This window comes from Ranitomeya variabilis, chromosome 7 (assembly GCF_051348905.1).
Source record: "Ranitomeya variabilis isolate aRanVar5 chromosome 7, aRanVar5.hap1, whole genome shotgun sequence".
Classification (NCBI taxonomy): domain Eukaryota; kingdom Metazoa; phylum Chordata; class Amphibia; order Anura; family Dendrobatidae; genus Ranitomeya; species Ranitomeya variabilis.
The window spans coordinates 181,956,138-181,977,805 of NC_135238.1; the positions used below are offsets into that span (position 1 = coordinate 181,956,138).

The following is a 21,668-nucleotide window of genomic DNA, read 5'->3' on the forward strand; positions in this document are numbered from 1 at the left end:
CCACAGCGCTTAGCAAATGAGAGATCCATGAGACTCAGGGCAGCACCTGAATCTACAAACGCCATGACAGGATAAGATGACAGTGAACAAATCAAAGTTACAGACAGAATAAATTTAGGTTGTAAATTACCAACGGTGACAGGACTAACAACCTTAGCTATACGTTTAGAGCATGCTGAGATAACATGTGTAGAATCACCACAGTAGTAGCACAAGCCATTCCGGCGTCTATGAATTTTCCGCTCATTTCTAGTCAGGATTCTATCACATTGCATTAAATCAGGTGTCTGTTCAGACAACACCATGAGGGAATTTGCGGTTTTTCTATCACATTGCACCGAATTAGGTGTCTGTTCAGACAACACCATGAGGGAATTTGCGGTTTTGCGCTCCCGCAACCGCCGGTCAATTTGAATAGCCAGTGCCATAGTATCATTCAGACCTGTGGGAATGGGAAAACCCACCATAACATTCTTAATGGCTTCAGAAAGGCCATTTCTAAAATTAGCGGCCAGTGCACACTCGTTCCAATGTGTCAGCACGGACCATTTCCGAAATTTTTGGCAATACACTTCAGCCTCGTCCTGCCCCTGAGACATAGCCAGCAAGGCCTTTTCTGCCTGAATCTCAAGATTGGGTTCCTCATAAAGTAAACCGAGCGCCAGAAAAAACGCATCAAGATCAGCCAATGCCGGATCTCCTGGCGCCAGCGAAAAAGCCCAATCCTGAGGGTCGCCCCGTAAGAACGAAATCACAATTTTAACTTGCTGAGCAGAATCTCCAGATGAACAGGGTCTCAGGGACAAAAACAATTTACAATTATTCACGAAATTCCTAAACTTAAACCTGTCTCCGGAAAACAGTTCAGGAATCGGTATTTTAGGTTCTGACCTAGGATTTCTGATAACATAGTCTTGTATGCCCTGCACACGAGTAGCCAGCTGGTCCACACTTGTAATCAAGGTCTGGACATTCATGTCTGCAGCAAGCATAGCCACTCTGAGGTAAAGGGGAAGAAGAAAAAAAAAAACTCAGAATCTTCTTTCTTATAATCCCTCTTCTGCAATGCATTAAACATTTAATACTGGCCTGGCAAACTGTTATGACCCCAATGGCGAGGGTCTCAGAGGAACGTGGAAGTCTGCAGAATACAAAAATCCAGCTCATAGGGCAGTGGTAACTGGGTTGACCATATATCTACTCCTAACGCCAACACTAGAAGTAGCCGGGGATCATTCCTACGTTGATTCTAGATGACACGCGCCAGCCGGAGAATCTAGCTACCCCTAGTAGAGGAAAACAAAGACCTTTCTTGCCTCCAGAGAAGGGGACCCCAAAGCTGGATAGAAGCCCCCCACAAATAATGACGGTGAGGTAAGAGGAAATGACAAACACAGAAATGAACCAGGTTTAGCACAGAGAGGCCCGCTTACTGATAGCAGAATAAAGAAAGGTAACTTATATGGTCAACAAAAACCCTATCAAAATCCACACTGGAAATTCAAGAACCCCCGAACCGTCTAACGGTCCGGGGGGAGAACACCAGCCCCCTAGAGCTTCCAGCAAAGGTCAGGATATAGATATGGAACAAGCTGGACAAAAATACAAAACCAAAACAAATAGCAAAAAGCAAAAGGCAGACTTAGCTGATATAACTGGAACCAGGATCAGTAGACAAGAGCACAGCAGACTAGCTCTGATAACTACGTTGCCAGGCATTGAACTGAAGGTCCAGGGAGCTTAAATAGCAACACCCCTAACTAACGACCCAGGTGCGGATAAAAGGAATGACAGAAAAACCAGAGTCAAAAAACTAGTAACCACTAGAGGGAGCAAAAAGCAAATTCACAACAGTGAAGGGGTTAAGCCTTTAATCTTGGAAGAGTTTCTGCAAAATGCCACTGGATTAAGAAAGTCAATGGCAACTCTATAAAGATGAAAGAAATAATATGTTAGAGTCCAACAAACAAAATCAAGAGGAATTGAATTCTACTCAAATTTTTCCAAAAAAACATCCATTTGCCCAAACCGCTATTTTTCTGAACCGGAAAAAGCCATTCATTTGTAAAAAAAAAAAAAATTATACTGATTTTACTGCTCATCTCTCTAGCTCCTCTGTTCCTCAATGGAGAAACCGCCCTTTTCTCCTCCTCGATTAAGATAGGAGATGACAGTTGGTGCTTTTAAAATTCTATGGAGGGGGGGAGAGGAGCTAGCGGAACACAGACATTCTGCTATATCAGTCTCCATAGAACTTTGTGAGCACTAACTGTCATCTCCTATCTCAGTAACGGGAAAATCTGTATTCACGGAAAACAGATTTTACTTGGAAGTTGAGAATTTTGAGAATGAACGATCAGTTCAGGAGGAGAAAGAAGCAGATTTCTATGATCAGACATATTACAAAGTTTCTTATTTGCATGTCTTCTATGGATTTATGTAAGAAAACTTAAAATGAAGGCTATTTTTTAAGAGAATGAGGCTGCGTCGTGATCTAGCACCACATGTCTACACACAGAATCACCGACCTCTGGGCTCCTTGAGGTAGAGACTTGTTATCACACATCTGACTGTCCTGGCCCCACTGGACTTCGGCCACATTGGCGGACAGCTTGTTCTCCTCTATGTAGGCGGTAGGCTTTTTATTTTTGCTCAGGATGCACTCGAAGTCTATAGAAAGCAAGCATCAAATGTTAGGAGAATCACAGTCCAACACCTTCCAAAAACCCTCCCTGGGTCCACTCAGCGAGCTCCTGGTGTGTGCAGTGCTCAGGTCACATCAACAGCCAATTAGTGTCATCAACTTGACCAGAGCCGCTGAGCTCACTTATGGTCAACATAATGGCAACAGCGGCAGAGGCTCAATGCTGGACCTGGGGAGGGTGAGCCAGGCACACTTTGTTTGTTTTTAAAACAAACTACAATCAATTGGACACTTGTTTTCAAAAGCCGGAAAAACACTTTAAGGGTATGTGCACACATCCGGAAAGTATGCAGAAATTTCCTGAGAAAATCCTGAGGTTTTCCGCAGGAATTCTGCACGCGTTTTTATCGCGTATTTTGCGCAGATTTTTCGCTTTTTTTCCCGGAGGTTCCCAATGTAATAATATAGTGGGAAATCCGCTTAAAATCCGCAAAATTAATGAACATGCTGCGTATTTTTCCGCATGCGTTTTTCGCGGAAAAATACGCAACATGTGCACAAAAATTGTGGAAACCATTATAAATGATGGAATGCATATGTATGCGTTTTTTAAGCGTTTTGGTTGCGAAAAAATGTGCAAAAAATCTGCGAATAATCTGGAACGTGAGCACACAGCTTAAAAGGGTTTTTAAAAGTTATCCCCTTTCTATAAAACAGGAGGCAAGTTACTGATCTCTTGGGGGTGTCTGACCGCACTCAGCCATTTCAAGCAGTCCGGTAAAGAATAAAAGGAGTGGGCGACCCCTGCTCAATTACGATTCTGTGCAGAATATTGATTGACTGTATAGACTTTTGTTTTAATTTTTTTTATGGCAACAACTGTATGAAGAACTAAACAAATAAAGGAACTGCGGGCTTTTAGACAACGATCACCAGTGGGTCCTCCGCTAAGAAACGTGATATAATATGAAGTAGATGTGTGTGGAAGTCATCCTGTGATATCATATACTAAAATGCAACTCAAACTGTCCCCACCCTGAATTACATCCCCCCAGGATCTCCCATTGCCTCATATGTCAGTGTTTTGCTTGTGGCTGTGTTGCTTTTATTTGCACAAAAGTTATTAAACAGTCACAATATTTGATGAATTTTGACATATCTTTAAATTATAACATTTCTTTCCAGAGCAGAGCGGCGTTTGTGATTTCTTAGTGCAGCAAAATATATATTTTTTTACATTTCACAATCTTACCTACTGTGTAATAATATGGAGTAGTCACAAACATCTTGGCATAATTAACTCCCCCAAAGAGATCTCCGAGAAATAAGTGGATTTGATGGTATATGGATCTCTTACTGTTACCTTCTGAGCAAAAAAAGAAAACAAACAAAAAACAACTTTTTAATATTCTAAGGATTATTCCTTATTGCATATCCATAAATCGCACAATATACTTTTGCAGTGGAGAATATTAAAGAGATTGTTCACTTTCAGAAAAGTGGACCCCAAACACTCTAAAATAACAAACAGAGCAGGTACATGTCCTCCCCGGTTTCAGTGCCGGTTCCCTCTCGCTGCTCCGGTCTCAGTTTGGGCTGCAGAGATGACGTTATGTCCGACAGCCCAAATCACCGCTGTAGTCAATCACTAAGGCTGGTTTCACACTTGCGTTTTGATCTGCAGCGTTTTAAAAAAAAACGCGTGTGGTGAAAAAACGCATGTAAACGCGGCAAAACACCACGTTTTTTAGACGCATGCGTTTTTGCATGCAGAAAAAAAAACGCGGTGTTTTGCGGCATTTACATGCGTTTTTTCCTGCGTTTGCGTTTTTTAAACGCAGGCTGAGAAGTGTGTGACAGCTGCCAATCATCAAAATCAACTAGAAAACCCACTAAAAACAGAAATAGCTAGGGTTAGGGTTAGGATCCCTAGTAACCCTAGGGATCCTAACCCTAACCCTAGGGATCCTAACCCTAACCCTAGGGATCCTAACCCTAAGGGTTAGGATCGTAACCCTAACCCTAAGGGTTAGGGTTAGGATCCCTAGGGTTAGGGTTAGGATCCCTAGGGTTAGGATCCCTAGGGTTACTAGGGATCCTAACCTAAGGGTTAGGATCCCTAGTAACCCTAGGGTTAGGGTTTTCTTGTTTTTTCTTGTGTTTAGGGTTAGGGTTTTCTTGTTTTTTCTTGTGTTTTTCTATAAAAACGCATGCGTTTTTAACGCAAGCAAACGCATGTGCTTAAAAACGCATGCGTAGACAGCAATGCATTTTTTTGCCGCGAATAAACGCATGCGTTTTTTGCGGGAAAAAAACGCAGCTAGAAATTACTGCAGGTTGCATTTCTGCAAATGAACGCACGCGTCAAAAAACGCATGCGTTGCCGAAAACGCGTCAAAACGCACGCTAAAAAACGCATGCATTTTTTTAATGTTAAGTACAGAAAAAAAAACGCATGCGTTTTTTAGCGCTAAAACGCTGCAGATCAAAACGCAAGTGTGAAACCAGCCTAAGCTCAACGAGGTAGGCGGCAGAGCCTCTGTGCTCAGTGATTGGCTGCAGTGGTGCTGAGCACTGTCAACGCAACATCACTGTTAAAACACTGAGACCAGAGCCTCAGCTGGGAGCCGGCACTGGAATTTGAGCGCTGATTTTTTTTTTTTTTATCATGTGTCACTCAATTATTTTTTTTGTTTCTTAAGCATACAAAAACAAACTAACAACTAAATGAAAAAACGAGACCCGCACCTCTATGCTTCATCTGTCGACAGTATTCTTCATGAAACCATGGGACTTGGTATTCCGGGCACTCGAGACAAACCGCCCGATTTAATTGCATCAGGCGCATTCGTATCTTGGCACTTTTGTCAGGCAGAAAAGCTAAAAAATAATATATTTAGTGAAGAAAGAGAAAATCTACAACACACAGAAATCAAAAGCGTTCCCAACATGTGATACTGAGCCTGCGCCGTACATAGCGGGTGCCAGCGGCGTTACACAGCCAGCACCCGCCTGTAACACTATGACTGGCGCTAGCCTCGATTGCCCACTGTACCCCACCCCCCAAGAGACCATGGGGTGGCCATGGGTTATTAGTGCAGTGGGGGTCTATTAAAGGCTATTATTGTCATCAGATTAGTACTCCTGTAAAGTTTTAGGCATCATAGGAGACTAAGATTTTTACTTTGTACTACTATCCAGTTTTAAAATACAAAAAAATCCCAAAATAAAAATTACATTACATTTTATATATATATATATATATATATATTTTTTTTTTTCTTACATATGTGAACCCTTCTATATAAAAGGTTTTAAGTACCCCAAAATGGTGACAATCTTGTTTGACCTCCCAGAACCATGTATGACCTTGTCAACTGATCGTGCATCTTTATTTCAATGGAGTAAAGGATCAGGTTGGTTGATATCAAAGATCCTCATTTCCCAAACATTTGATAAAAAAAAACAAGGCCTAATACATTGGTTCCAATAATGGAACAATGGGAAAAACAAAACAAAAAACTTCCAGATCTCAGAAAAAGTCACAAACTTAAAAATGTTCATGCACAAAAAGTTCTGATTTTCTTGTTGCCACTGAAATATAAAGAACCTAACCCCCACCATTGGTGAAAAAAAAGAAAAAGGAACTAAAACAAACAAGACAACTATAAACGTTCCGACCTGAAGAGTCACACTGCTGGGTTATTGTTTAAAAAAAACCAAACAACAACAATGGCAGAATTGCGTCTTTTTTTCACCATTTCACTGCTCTTGGAATTTTGTGTGTGCATTATACGGTTAACTGAATTCATTACAATTTGTCTTGTGCAAAAATAACAAATTAATATTGAAAATTGAAAGTAGAATGATAAAAAAAATAACAGAAAATAAATAATAATTAAAAACAAAACAAAAAAAAATTGCCCAGTTGTGTAAGGGTTAAATAAAAGCTTTATTAAATTTTATAGGGTATTAGGCTTTTTGTGCCGGGTCTCGCACCAGGATGGGTAATGCAGGTAAAGCTGCAAAGAAATATTCGATTTATATTAGCCGACCCTGATGACAGATGTTGGGGAAATGAGGATGGGGCATATTTGCAAAGTGATCCCTTACCCCATTAAAATAAAGATGCACGCTCAGAAGACACGAGCATACATGGTGCTGGGAGATCAGAGAAGACAAAGCCTCTCATATGTACGGCCAGCCTAAGTCCTAGGGGCAACATGAGCAATATAGAACCTAAATGGATAAAGGTGGAGCATTCGCTCACATGACACTTACTGTCCAGTTCGGAATCCAGTTTAGTTAGGAAACGAATATTGAAAATGGCTTTAATCAGATCTTCTGGGAAATACTGTGCAACAGCAAGAGTGAAGCCCACCAGAACCAAGAGATGAGGAGGGAAGGAGTCTGGAAGGTAAAATAACACAACCACTATCTTATACATTTTTTTTTTCATTCCTGATCTGATATTAGACGAAGCTGAAGTATTAAAGAGTTTTCATTTTTATTTCATAAATCAATAGCACTCATAAAAATAAGTCTTATCAGACAAATCGGCTTTTTTTTTCCTCTCCTCCTGGACTGATCTTTCACGCTCAGTTCATGAGTAAAATCTTCCATTACTGAGATAGGAGACAGCTGGTGCTCATAAAGTTCCATGGAGAAGTGTAACTGACGATTCAGAAGAACTTACAGCGGAAAGTCTGTGTCCGTCTCCACCTCCTCTCCATAGAATTTTATAAGCACCAACCTATCTCACAGTAATGGGAAAATCTGTCTATATAGAGAATGGAGATTGAAAGGAGGGGAAGTAGCACATTTCTCTCATAGAATATATTACAAAATCGCCAGTCACTCTTTAAGAATAAGGTATGTTAGCAGGAGGAGGAATCAGCCCGACCCCTCTGGGCAAATTCCATTCATTTTTACGGATCTGTTCACATCTGCACCGGCGGCTCGGCTACTGGTTACGGAGTCTTTAATGGAAAAGATACTGCTGTCAGAAACCAATGGGAAATGACAGCCGCCGCTGGGATCAGATGACACAGAGGTGAACGGAGCCTTATGGAATGTGTCTGTTTCCTAGGGCTTAAAATGCGTAAATGCGGCGATGTCACTCAGCTACAATACCTTCATTTTCTTTGTGAAAAAGGAAGAAATAGATTAGAAAATGGTAGAATTCTTGTGCAGAACATGTTTTTTTTTGTTTGTTTTTTTTAAGGGGAAGCGGTGTAGAGCAATGACTGCTGTACGTGGCGGCCTGTATTCTGATGATAGGTTGGACAGCGGCAGGGAAAAGAAATAATCTGCAGCTCAGGATCATAATATGGGATGACGTAGCAACTTTATTAACAATTATTTTAGACAAGGTCCCAATCCATAAAGATAAGGAAATTATAACATTAGGGCTACATTTTTTAGATGAAAACGGGACAATTCTTTTTTTTTCTCTTTTCTTCACTTGCCCGTGTGACCACAGTCTATAATATGGGAAATTCATCACTGAAATTCTGATGTGATTATCTGCACAATAACCACAATGTACTAAAAATAATAAAAAAAAGTTGTGGGGTTTAGGTTTTCTAATCTGCAGCTTGTTAATGATAATGTGGAATTTTTTGCATATTTTCACTTTTTGCAACGTGGAGGCGGAAATCACAGTTAGAAAAATGTGTCTCTTTAATCTTCCAGGGCTGTGATTACTCCTGGGGTGAAGCGTGGCCAGATCTCCACTTATACTGAGAATACAATGAATACTTACTTAAATTAGCGAGAATATGCTGAATACACATTGTAAAGAATTCTTCTTCTCGCGGGGGATCATAGCCCAGATTGACAAAGGCAAATAAAACTCTGTTCAAGTCTGTGGGATGGATCTTAAAAAAACAAACAAAAAAATACATTATTAATCTGACAAATAGTCTTTACTAACACAGTGTGTACATGACATAGTCCAGTAAATGAGAGGGATTTCTGCAATCACAGCATTGATGATCTTTCCTAAGGATACCCCATCAGTGCAAATCACAGCTCAGAGGAGCACTACACCCATCAATCTGCTACTGCTGGGTCATCAGTGATAGCTAATGATAAAGTGATCGCAGAGAAAATGGTCTGTTTGCCATTAATGTGCTGGATCAGATTTTCATCCATTTCTAATCTGTAAGTCCGTTGGTTTTTTTTGCTTTTTCCTCCATTAAGGAGTTTCATTTTCTTGTATCTTTTTTGTTTTTTTCACGAACCAATAGACTTGCATCAGAGAATTTGATCCATGATTCAGATCAAAAGTGACCATATCTCAGTTTGGTTTTTTGCAGGCACTGCAAAAAAGCAAAACATACATGTAAACAGCCCCATAGACTATAATAGGTACATGATCTGTGAGAAACACTGAGAACATGTATGAAAAAAACCAGACGTCTGAGACCTAAGGGCGCAGTCAGACGACCATATAAATTGGACTGTGATTGGACCACAATGCAAAGACTGTCCAGCGGTTCTACCGACCTGAGCATGATGGCTGTACAGGAAAACATGAAGCGGTCACGCTCAGGTCGGGAGAGCCGCCGGCCAGTCTGTGCATTGTGGTCCGATCACAGTCCAATTTATTTGGTCATCTGACTGTGTCCTAAGAGTACAAGTATTGACTGGTAGAACAGCAACACCAAATCCTTCATTTAAAGGAATTGTCTCATCTATAGTGGCCAAAAGTGCTTGTAAAAACAATTTACTTCTTACTTTAAAATCCTCTCCGTTTGCAATAATGGAAGGAGTTTTAATTCTATAGTTTACTGCTCATTGTTTAGGTTACCAGCCACTCCTGCAGCTTGTCAGAAGTGTCCAGTTTCCCAGACAAGCAGCATGCACATCTGCCTCTGCAGGCCATCTGGACCTTAGGAGCTCACCACTGTCCCCTTACCCCATTGCAAGCAAAAAGTCGGGAGGCAGGGGAGATGGGTGCTACCAAAGATACATGATGAGAGAATCCCTTTAAGGATTTCCTGAAGGAATAACAGAGGAACAACAATGAAAAGATGCTCCGGAATAATTATTACATGGGGGTACCATAGTGTAACACACAGGACTGGTGCTCTTTAAGCCGCCCCTAGACAGCTGTCAGGTGCACGCACTGAATAGACCTTTGGCCACCAGATGTTTCGTTTGGGCCAGTGACTGGCCTTCCAATCTGAACCCACGGGGCTTCTACCTTTGTGACATTCTCCATGGTGACTTCTGCGATCTTGTCCAGAACCGGAGGACACAGAGTATTACAGTAACTAATAACCAGCGCCAGAAACGGTGCGTTCCTCCAGGTGACCTGGTGCAGCAGGCGCTGGCAGGTGAGCAGGATGTCGTCTATCAGCATATTCTGCAGCCACTGCCCGTTCATCACGTACGTCAGCTCATTCAACAGATGATCAATGTCGTCCATATTCTTCACTCTCTCCAGTCCGTATCGGCTCACTTTATGGAGGAGTTTCTCATACATCCCGGATTTATTCTGCCTGGACAGCTGGGCGGGCTGTAACCACCGGATGACGCTGTTCGCGATGCTATTCAGGTCGCTGAGGTCACACTGGGGAATGACGTCGTCAATCTTTCTAAGGACGGCTTCATCCACTCTAGTAAGGGTCAGCAGCGACAGTGACCTGGTCATCATAACCACCATAGATGGGACATGAGACGTCTTCATAAAGCTACGGGAAGGGACATTTCAGGCATCAGAAAAAGTCACCTTCTCAGAATCAAATCAATTATAAATGTGACAAAGGGAACAAAAAGAAGCCAACAAAACCCTCAAAACACATTAATGTGGGCTTTATTTTTGTGGTTTCCCCAGGCAAAAGATAAAATAAGAGGTCCATAGAACAAAAATGTCACGTCTTTATTAAAAACAAACAAAAAAAAAAACACTTTGTGATGAGTGTCACTCCAAAATTACTAGTTAAAATAAGCCTTATAAAATAGTCCTTATACAACCCATATGTTTGTAGTAATAAACTATTATTGTTGAGCATATTTATGTTAAAATCCGGGTGTCCGTTGTTGGCACGGCCAAGATATTTTTTTGCCTCCTGTGTTGATTGACAGCGCTCGCTTGGGGAAAGCACACAATGTAGCAGCAGGAGCCAGCGCACGCGCTCACAGATCTCTCTCCTCTCTGCTGCGGCCATGCGATTTTCCTCCCTCTTCTTTCTTTAACGCTTCTTGCTCGCCACACTTCTGCATCTTTCCGTGGAGCGAGCAGCCACAGCAGAGGAGAGAGGTCAGTGAGCGCGGTCGGTGAGCGCGCACAGGCCTCTGCAGTTACACTGTGCGCATGCACGCTGGAGGACTCCCCAATGTCACCTTGACCAGTAGCGGACATACCATTGGTGCAACCAGTGCAGCCGCACAGGGGCCCGAGAGGTCCGGGGGCAACTGCATTCCCCAAAGCAGGTGGCATTGTGCATTATAAGGAGCTCTCCGGCTGCAAATGGTCCATATATTGTTCTTGCACAGGGGCCTCTGCTGTCTGTGTCCGCTCCTGGCCCTCACGGTATACCAGTCATATGTTTGTATTCTTAATAGTGACCTTGTCTTACCCGCATGGTAAACCCAGCGCCATTCTAATAGGGCCGTCCACATGTCCCTTTAACCCGATTACTCGCCACACATGCATGGAAATTGCACTTACGCAGTTAGACGTTTTTGTAGATCCGCAAACAGTTGATAGTTTTGGCAGGGCAGGCAAACCACGGCATCTGTGAGCTTACATAGATACAGGCGATGGTAATGATCCAGATTGTCCTGGATGGCGGAGCAGATCCTGAACGGAGAGAAAAAGATCACACGTCATCAAGCAACATAACGAGACTCCATCCACCGCCGTGCCACGTCCTCATCCAGAAGGGACGCTCCCACGCAGGGTGCCGTGTGTGGCAGAACATATCTCACCCAGACCACAAGCCCCACTGATGTACATATGGGTTTTTGTAACTTTGATGGCAAAAACGACACAACACACTGCGCCAGTGTCATCAATAGGTTAGGAAACGGCCGACAGAGTCTCTAATAAGTGGTGGACGCTCCTTGTTCCAGTGTAAAGATGCTTCAAGAATGTGCATGAACGTCGAGTGTGCACCATATAAAATGGCTCATAGGTTTGTAAAGGCCCCATATACCGTGAGGGTCGGCCAAGCGTTCATCTGGCCATCAGCTCGCTCTCACTCTATTCCCCCCATGGACATGAATGCTCAGTAGGGTGCTCATGCATTGAGGAGTGGAGAAATCCACCATCGGACTCATCGGTCTGTACATCAAAGGGATCAGGAAAAAAACATTAAAAAAATAAAACCTCTCAGTACTTATTTGCTAGGAGGAGAATACTAAGAGTCTGAAATAGCTGATTACAGGGAACAACAGCTTGCATCCATCTGAACAGTAAATGGAAATATAGCAGGATTCAGACGTCCATATATTATGATCCAGGTACGGACCGAATTGGCCGAGGATCTCCTGGCCTCACACATGTATAGTTGGGTCAGCAGACCCTCGCCGGGGTGCAGCCCGTACCCGGACCGTGATAATATGGACAATGTCAGATTGGACAGGAAGGATCCAGCTCCAAACCATTCACGGCTTAGAGGATCCACTTACTTCTGAATGAGGATTGGGTTCTTGCACTCGGCCTCCGCCATGGTCTCCAGCACGTACACCAGACTGATGTGATGGATCTTATCTGCCAGTATGACAAGGTCGTCTTCAAGCCTGGAGGGAGCAAAGGAGCTCAAACCTTTACAAATCCAACATTTGGCACTTGTTTCCAGTACTGAATTCCTAGATTAGACTACAAAATAATCAGGAGCTTCCTCTAATTAGGGAATACGAGTTCTATTTGAGTATTATCATTGCATTACGGGATTTTTTCTGTTGGTTCAGGGCTGATATGTAGTATCCCTTTAAGGGGCCGATTCATCACATCCCTTTAAGGGTCCCACTCACCTATTTCTTATCTCTTGAGAAGCCATCGGAAATAAGGCACAAAATATTTTTCCGAAATGATCCGCATTATTCCATAGGTTTGATATTTCGAGCAGAGACAATTTTGCCATCACCTGAAACTCGTACTGCTTGAAAGCCATTTGCCGGTAGAGGCCGCTGACGATGCACATGGTGTCCGTGCTCATTTTATTCTTGTCCCGCACAAAAATCTGATTGCATTTATCCAAGAGGGGCTGGTAGTCATACTTCATAAGGCACAGAAACTGGACGACCCGGCGCACGCTGTGCACATCTATGTAGTTATCCCCCTCCATTAAGGATTCTGCCTTGCTGATCAGTCGGTGCTGCAACCGCTTAGAGGTGACCGGGAATGTCTTCATCATAAGACTGGACAGGTATCTGGAAAAGGATTAAAAAGGATCATGAATGTGATCTATAGCACATATGAAGTGTGTGATATAGAGAGTGGCTTGCAAAATGAGTTAACTGAGAGTCCATCAGTGAGCTTATCCTGACACCCTACGCAGAAAGCAGCCAATCAGAGGTGTGGGCCGGGTTATACAGAGCTCAGTATTTAGAGCACTGCAAGATCTGCAGCAGAGAAAACAGGAACTTTATCAAAACTACAGCAAGCAGCCCAGTAAGTGACACATCGCTGGAATCAGAGTCTCTGCCCCTCCATCATACTGCACTCAGATGGGTCAAAATCAGACATAACCCACATTTTAACCCACATTTTTTCCCGCAGAGTCCGATAAAAAGATTAAATAAATTTTGGACATGTGCACAGCCCTATTGAATATCATAGTTACGAGCGCTACAAGTGAAAACTACACATAGCACTCATCTGAGAAAATACGTCTTATGCACGAGCCCAAATAGCAAGTTAATCAAATTAATCTCCCTGCTCTAAGTATCAGCAGAGAGGTAACGCGGGATCGGCATTGGCTTCAGCAGGGAAGTTATACTTGTTTTGTTATTTTACAGCATTTCCAGATTTGGCTTTTAAAAAAAAAAAAAAAAACAGTTAAGCACGTTAATTTTTTTCCCTTTTCAGCATTCTAGAATTTTTTTTCATTGTTTTCATTCGCGTGTCACCACAGGTCAATATGGTCTTATTTTTGTAGACAAGTACTATTTTGCCTTACGCATTTATTAGTAATATTTTTAACATCATAGGTTGCTTCAGACAGTAAATGGAAGTATTAGGCTGGAGTCACACATGGCGTAAGACAATACGCCACGTATTATACGTCCGTACTACGGCCGTAATACGGAGAAATGTTCCCAAAATATTAAGGCTGGGGTCACACATGCGAGTTTTACGGACGTAAGAGCGCAGAAACTACGTCCGTAAAACTCGCATTACATACGGCACAATTATTCTCAATGGGGCTGCTCCTATTAGCCGTATATTACGGTTCAGTATTATACGGCTTTCTACGGCCGTACAAAATCGCAGCATGCTGCGTTTGTCAGCGTACTGCGCAAATAATACGCCAATGAAAGTCTATGGGGGCGCGAAAAATACGGATTCCACACGGACCTGCAGTGTGACTTGCGAGAAATACGCAGCGGTGTTAGTGAAAAGTCAGTAATTCAATTACCGGCTTTTCATTTCTCCTGCACAAACCCGACAGGATATGAGACATGGTTTACATATAGTAAACCATCTCATATCCCCTTTTTTGTTGCATATTCCACACTACTAATGTTAGTAGTGTGTATGTGCAAAATTTCAGCGCTGTAGCTGCTGAAAGAAAGGGTTAAATGGCGGAAAAAATTGGCGTGGGCTCCCGCGCAATTTTCTCCGCCAGAGTGGTAAAGCCAGTGACTGAGGGCAGATATTAATAGCCAGGAGAGGATCCATGGTTATTGGCCCCCCCGTGGCTAAAAACATCTGCCCCCAGCCACCCCAGAAAAGGCACATCTGGAAGATGCGCCAATTCTGGCACTTGGCCACTCTCTTCCCACTCCCTGTAGCGGTGGGATATGGGGTAATGAAGGGTTAATGCCACCTTGCTATTGTAAGGTGACATTAAGCCAGATTAATAATGGAGAGGCGTCAATTATGACACCTATCCATTATTAATCCAATTGTAGGAAAGGGTTAAAAAACACACACACACATGATTACAAAGTAGTTTAATGAAATAAACACAGCGGTTGTTGTAATAATTTATTGTTCTCCCATTCCATTTCCAGGACCTCGCTTGGCAACATAATAAACGCACAAGATACATACCTTCTGCTGTCAGATCTCGTCCCACGAAGTAATCCATCTGAAGGGGTTAACTAATATTACAGGCAGGAGCCCTGCAAATGCAGCTGTGCTCCGTGCTTGTAATCCCCGGGGAATGAATGAAATGTAGGTCATTGACCTACATTTCCTTCAGTCGCGGTGATGCGCCCCTGCTGGATGTTCTCATGAACTGCAGCCTGGGAACTTTTTCCCACGCTCCAGGTCATATGAGGACATCCACCAGGGGGCGCATCACCGCGACTGAAGGAAATGTAGGTCAATGACCTACATTTCATTCATTCCCCGGGGATTACAAGCACGGAGCACAGCTGCATTTGCAGGGCTCCTGCCTGTAATATTAGTTAACCCCGTCAGATGGATTACATCGTGGGACCTGATCTGACAGCAGAAGGTATGTATTTTGTGCGTTTAGTATGTTGCCAAGCGAGGGACTGCAAATGGATTTGAGAGAGCAATAAATTATTACAACAACCGCTGTGTTTATTTCATTAAAATACTTTTCAATCATGTGTGTGTGTGTTTTTTAACCCTTTCCTACAATTGGATTAATAATGGATAGGTGTCATAATTGACGCCTCTCCATTATTAATCTGGCTTAATGTCACCTTCCAATAGCAAGGTGGCATTAACCCTTCATTACCCCATATCCCACCGCTACAGGGAGTGGGAAGAGAGTGGCCAAGTGCCAGAATAGGCGCATCTTCCAGATGTGCCTTTTCTGGGGTGGCTGGGGGCAGATGTTTTTAGCCACGGGGGGGCCAATAACCATGGACCCTCTCCTGGCTATTAATATCTGCCCTCAGTCACTGGCTTTACCGCTCTGGCGGAGAAAATTGCGCGGGAGCCCACGCCAATTTTTTCCGCCATTTAACCCTTTATTTCAGCAGCTACAGCGCGGAAATTTTGCACATACACACTACTAACATTAGTAATGTGGAATATGCAAAAAAAAAAGGGGATATGAGATGGTTTACTGTATGTAAACCATGTCTCATATCCTGTCGGGTTTGTGCAGGAGAAATGAAAAGCCGGCAATTGAATTACCGACTTTTCACTAACAGCGCTGCGTATTTCTCGCAAGTCACACTGCTGGTCCGTGTGGAATCCGTATTTTTCTCGCCCCCATAGACTTTCATTGGCGATTTTTTTGCGCAGTACGCTGACAAACGCAGCATGCTGCGATTTTGTACGGCCGTAGAAGCCGTATAATACTGAACCGTAATATACGGCTAATAGGAGCAGCCCCATTGAGAATAATTGTGCCGTATGTTATGCGAGTTTTACGGACGTAGTTTCTGCACTCTTACGTCCGTAAAACTCGCATGTGTGACCCCGGCCTTAGGGTATGTGTCCACGTTCAGGATTGCATCAGGATTTGGTCTGGATTTTTCATCAGTATTTGTAAGCCAAAACCAGGAGTGGAACAATTAGAGGAAAAGTATAATAGAAACATATGCTCCACTTTTGCATTTATCACCCACTCCTGGTTTTGGCTTACAAATACTGATGAAAAATCCTGACCAAATCCTGATGCAATCCTGAACGTGGACACATACCCTTAGGGTATGTGTCCACGTTCAGGTTTGCTTCAGGCTTTGGTCAGGATTTTATGCAGGTAAAATCCTGACCAAAAATGCACCTGAGGTCACTGGCAGGTCACCTGCGGTGTTCCTGCGTGTTTTGCTCATAGTAGCAACATGCTGCGTTCTGAAAAAACGCTCCGCATGTGCGTTTTCGCAGGAAAAACGCATGCGTTTTTTAATGCACAGTGGAGACGGGATTTCATTAAATCCCCTCCACTATGCTGGAACATCTGGACGCTGCGTTTTTGATGCTGCGGCTCAGCGCTGCGTCAAAAACGCAGCGTTTCCTGAACGTGGATACATACCCTTACATTTAAAAAATGATGTTTTATTTTTATTTATTTTTTTTTATTTAGTGTGTGGGGTGATGACATTGAAGGATAGTTGCACCAGTCTCTGCCTATAGAAATCCATGGGTGAAAAAGAAATTAAAACAAATATACATATGCAAGATTCAGTAGAAAAATAACAACAAGGCTGGAATTTGGGGGCGTGTCCTATTAGAACACCAGAGGCAGAGCTGACGGAGCCAAGATGGCTGCTCCCATGAGCTGTATTTACCACGACTTTGGCGGAACTAAAATGACTGTTTAACAGTCCTATTGCTTCCAAAGGTAATTTATTGTATATTTAGTTATATGTGCTATCTCTCCGCTGTAAAATAACTTGATATGTTTGACAGTGATGCGTCCACTTTAAGGGGTCAATGGGGACCACTCCTCGTTAGCTTCTTAAAGGAAACCTGTCAGGTCACTCAGGACTCGCAAACTGCTGACATGATGATTTACTTGCCATAATCCAGCAATAAAATCATGCCCTTCCTGTAGCATAAAGTTATGCATATCCTCCACATTTGTATTGCCCTCATTCACTATCCGGATAGTTCTATGAAAACAACACCTCTGGTCAGAGATAACTCACATCCTGAGGAGGAGTTTTCCCCTTTGGAGTCGACCCATCACCAAACATATCAGGTTATACTACAATAGGGAAGTAGTAGATATAAGTAAATAGGAATAAATTACCTTTGGAAACATAAGGACTGTGAAGACAATTATTTCAGCTCTGAGAGAGCCACTGTGACCTGACAGGATCCCTTTAAATCACTTCCAGTAGTCTTAGATACTGGTGACCGCTTACCTAATATTTTGTATGTTCTCCAGGCCCGTGTTCAGGGCATTGGCTACCTTTCCCATTAACGGACTGCTGCCCAGATCTAGTTTTTCCAAACAAACTGAGAATTTCGACAACGTCTCCGGTTCAAACCTGAAACAGGTAAAAACATACAATCAATCATATAAATACAAAATAACAAACAATGCGCCATACAGTTATATAGGATAAAATCCAAAAGATTTCTTTATAAAAAAGTTATTTATTGATCTAACTTTTTAGGTTTCGTTTTTCCAGTCCGCAGTTGCAAAAGTGCAGGACTCCACTGTCCTGGCTGTGCATCTTGTCTCATGTTTACGATGCTACAATGAAATGCTATGACGTGTATACTAGTGGGAGAAGAGGGATACAATGCGGAAAACCTTTGGGCAACACACAGCATGACGAACCTCAAGAGCCAAAGAGCTAATGCTGGGCAACTAAATGGCAAAATGGCTGCTGGGATTGGTAATCAAACATTCCACCAGCCTTACTTTTCCAGTCTTCTCCAGCCTTCCATTAGCAGCTGCTGCACCAAAGAGTCGTGCGCTTCCACATTAAACCTTGAAATACAGAATACAACAATGGTAAACGAGATGCAACATAAGGACCGAGCAATGGAGCAAGTGGCTCGTACCTTATAACGGCATACAGCGTATTCACCAGGGTGGTGTCGCTCATAAAGTCAATTTTATTTTCTGCCAGGATCCGAAGAGCAATAAATTCCGGGTGATTTCGGACGGTTTCATGATTTGCGTTTGCACTCGGCTTCCCCTTCTGAAGCTCCCATAATGTATTGATGGCGCAACCCACATGATGTACTGTAAGCTTAGACTTATGGATGCCAACGAGTTGAAAAATCTGGAATTGGTTTGTGCTAGTCATCAACTGATCCAGGAGCGGATCCGAACTGATACTACGCATCTGAAAGAAGCGCAGAGAAAGAGGCAAAGCCCTCCTCCAGCAGAACATGTCTGGACTGTACGAAAGGCTTAGGACCTTAGAGAAATAAAAATATTCTATGTCTTTTCTTCCAACATCTTCTTAGAAAGTGGATATTCCTCTCTCCGGAGAAGATCTTGTTACTTCAAGATATGATAAGACACTTTGATTAAAGCCATCTGTAAAGGAAGAGATAAAAAAGGAATAATATTAATAGTGGACCCACAACTTATATGTAAGGCTGTGTTCTTTCCACATACAGATTATACAATCAGCATTTTAACATACTTATTATATGGTATTGGTATACAGGGGGTGCAGAAGTCGGTGTGCAGCGCCCCAGAGTCCTGGTCGTTGCAGTACTGTGGCTCCGCCACTATGGGGAGCTATGGTACGTCTGATTGCGCTAAAGGAGTTTCTCTGACCAGGTAACACCTCACTACACTTCACACTCCGGCCACCAGGGGGGGTGGTCCTATCTAGTAGGCCACTCCTCACACTCTGGTAAAACTGGGGGTTGGACAGGAAGACAGAGAGAAGTAGCTGGGAAGAGCTAGTGAGAGGACCTGTCAGGGATGGGATCCTGGCAGACTCCTCAGAACAGAACTAACCAGTGCACAACGGGAATACAGTAAAGAAGTATTGGGACCAGAAGGAGTCGTGCTGTTAGACCGAGGCAACATCCTTCTGAGGCGCAAACAGTCGGTGGCCGGAACGCCGAGCAAGTAAGAGACTTTAAGTACTACTGCAAACCACGGCCGGACAGCTAATTATAGGTTGGCTGTCTCACTTAACACCTAAGCAGACAACGGAGGCAGTTGTGGGAGAGGGGCGACTCTAGGGTCCCGGAAGAACTCCAGGCCTACCCCGTCATACGGGTGCGTCCTACCCTATCATCTGGGGGACGAAGAGAACGAACATCTGAGACAGACAGAAACAGTTGTGAGGACTATCCCGGGAGCTCAGCAGGGAAGGACTACAACACACAGCGCTAGAAGGTAGACACTGATTCCCACCTGTAAAGAGAACTCCTGATGTGCCTTTGGACCGGCCGGTTTCTGACAACCCAGTTAACAGCGCTCTGGACTGAGGTCTCCGAAACCTTCAGTAAAGAGGTAAAGAGACTGCAACCTGGTGTCCTCGTTATTTACCGCGACTTGCACCCCACCACTGCACCATCATCATCACTTATTGCACCGGACGTCCCCCACTGACAGACAGGGCCACGGACCGGATCTAGCCACCGTGACAACCCCAGAACTGAGACTCAGAGGCCCGGCTCCGGGTACCCCTCGGCCCTGCGGCGGTGTGGGGGCGCTCCAAACTTGGCGTCACGAACAGGATCTACTTAAGCCTGAAGAATCAGGTCATGTGTGCCTTGGAACTGTGATTTATTGTGCTTGGACTGTACTTTATTGAAAAGACTGTGTGCTGTGCCATTTACCGCCAAAATTCGCCATTGCCGCGCACGGAGGGAGGAGCCCTAGCTACGCGGGTGGAACCAGCCAAAAGAAGCGCGGAACGGAAAGCGCGGTAAGGCGCCAATCCCGGAAGAGGAACTCCGACCCCCAGCAGGTTAGTGGGAGGTAGGGACAGCCATGTCTGAGTCGGGAGGAGAGGAGGTGGCGGTCGCAGCCGCGGACGTAGGGGCAGCTCCGGTCCCCGCAGCGGGCGAAGCCGCGGCCCTAATACCACCACCGGTTGCCGCAGAACCCGCTGTTCCCCTCAGCCAGCCGGACACTGCCGCTAACACAAAAGCCATAATGCCCTTTTCTATGCCGTACCTGCCCGGAGCCGCCTGGCTCCCACGATACTCTGGGGAGTCGCATACATTCACTGACTTTAAGGAAGGGCTCTGCAGCCTGCTCGAGTTCTATCCCCTGACAGAGCCCCAGAAGGTTCATATGATAACCGGCCAACTCTTTGGGGCGGCTCTGAGAGAATTGAAATCCTGGCCCGCTGAGGATAAAGGAACTGCACAACAGATTTTTGCCAAGCTTAAAGCCACCTTTGATACTCGCACTGCTACGGAAATTAAACTGACTTTTTATGGATGCAAACAGAGGCCACAGGATAGCTTACGGGACTATGCCCTTAATCTCCAGGAGGCGATGCGGGCCATTAAGCAGAGTGACCCCGGCAGCATGCAGGATGAAGATAAACTTCTGAAGGAGCGGTTCATTGAGGGGCTCCTGTGCAGTCACCAGCGGGGCCAATTGCACTTCCTGGCCATGCAAAATCCAGACTTGACTTTTGCGCAGTTCAAAGATAAAGCTATCCAGGCATTGCAGGAGCGACAGCCCAGCTGCGCAATACCACCCAGGCGCCCCGCTCTCACATACCACCAGGAGGTGGCATCGGATACCCCAGTTGCCGCGGAGGCCGACGCCCAGAGCTTCGAGGACGACTCCCCTGCAGGACTCCGTCTTCAGATGCAGGAGCTGACCAAGAACGTTGCTGCCCTAGCCCGGACGGTGCAGTCCCTACAGGAGGCCCCCAAGAAAAAGATCCAGCTAGCCTCCGGACCAGAGGATGTTCCCTGGATGCGACAGAAGAGGACCCCACCGACCAGAGGCCGGGACAGCGATCGTTTCCATCAGGACGGACGACCCATCTGCCGCCGATGTCACCAGGTGGGCCATCTTGCAAGGTACTGTCCTTTAAACGAGCAACCCCTGGGGCAAAGGGCCAACCCCCAGGAGTAGGACGGTCAGGCCCGCAGCATTGGAGAACCAAGTATATTGGAGGACGACCAGTTCTCCCTGTAGTGATTGATGGAATCCCCTTGAATGCTTTGCTGGACACCGGTTCTCAGGTGACGACTATACCTTACGTGCTCTACAAACGGTATTGGGAGGACGCTGATATTACTCGTGGCCCTGACGATGATTTCACCATAATCGCCAGTAATGGTCAGCCGTTGCCACAAGTGGGGTATAAGGAGGTCACCATCAAAGTGGGGCGGGTGGAATTGAAAGCCCAAGGGATTGTGATTGTTGATATTGATCGTCGAGAATGTAATCCCATGATGACTCTTGGAACTAATGTTATAGAAAATTGTCTTGCAGAAGTGATTGTTTTGTTGCAACAGGTGGCA

The 21,668-nt window shown here is 44.3% G+C and overlaps 1 protein-coding gene across 1 annotated transcript in view; it reads right to left on the minus strand.

The window, feature by feature from the left end:
• Positions 1-1,845: 1,845 nt before the first annotated feature.
• LOC143786270 (FAST kinase domain-containing protein 1, mitochondrial-like) overlaps positions 1,846-21,668 on the minus strand; it is a 45,593-nt gene continuing 25,770 nt past the window's right edge. Inside the window, exons 2-14 of the mRNA XM_077275547.1 lie at positions 18,267-18,750; positions 18,124-18,192; positions 17,618-17,743; positions 12,632-13,030; positions 12,287-12,397; positions 11,325-11,456; positions 9,855-10,344; positions 8,409-8,523; positions 6,926-7,054; positions 5,393-5,524; positions 3,897-4,010; positions 2,529-2,670; positions 1,846-1,927 (exon numbers count right to left, since the gene is read on the minus strand). Of these exons, the coding sequence (XP_077131662.1) occupies positions 1,846-1,927; positions 2,529-2,670; positions 3,897-4,010; positions 5,393-5,524; positions 6,926-7,054; positions 8,409-8,523; positions 9,855-10,344; positions 11,325-11,456; positions 12,287-12,397; positions 12,632-13,030; positions 17,618-17,743; positions 18,124-18,192; positions 18,267-18,601 (2,376 nt within the window). The 5' untranslated portion in view covers positions 18,602-18,750. The remainder of the gene's footprint in view (positions 1,928-2,528; positions 2,671-3,896; positions 4,011-5,392; positions 5,525-6,925; positions 7,055-8,408; positions 8,524-9,854; positions 10,345-11,324; positions 11,457-12,286; positions 12,398-12,631; positions 13,031-17,617; positions 17,744-18,123; positions 18,193-18,266; positions 18,751-21,668) is intronic.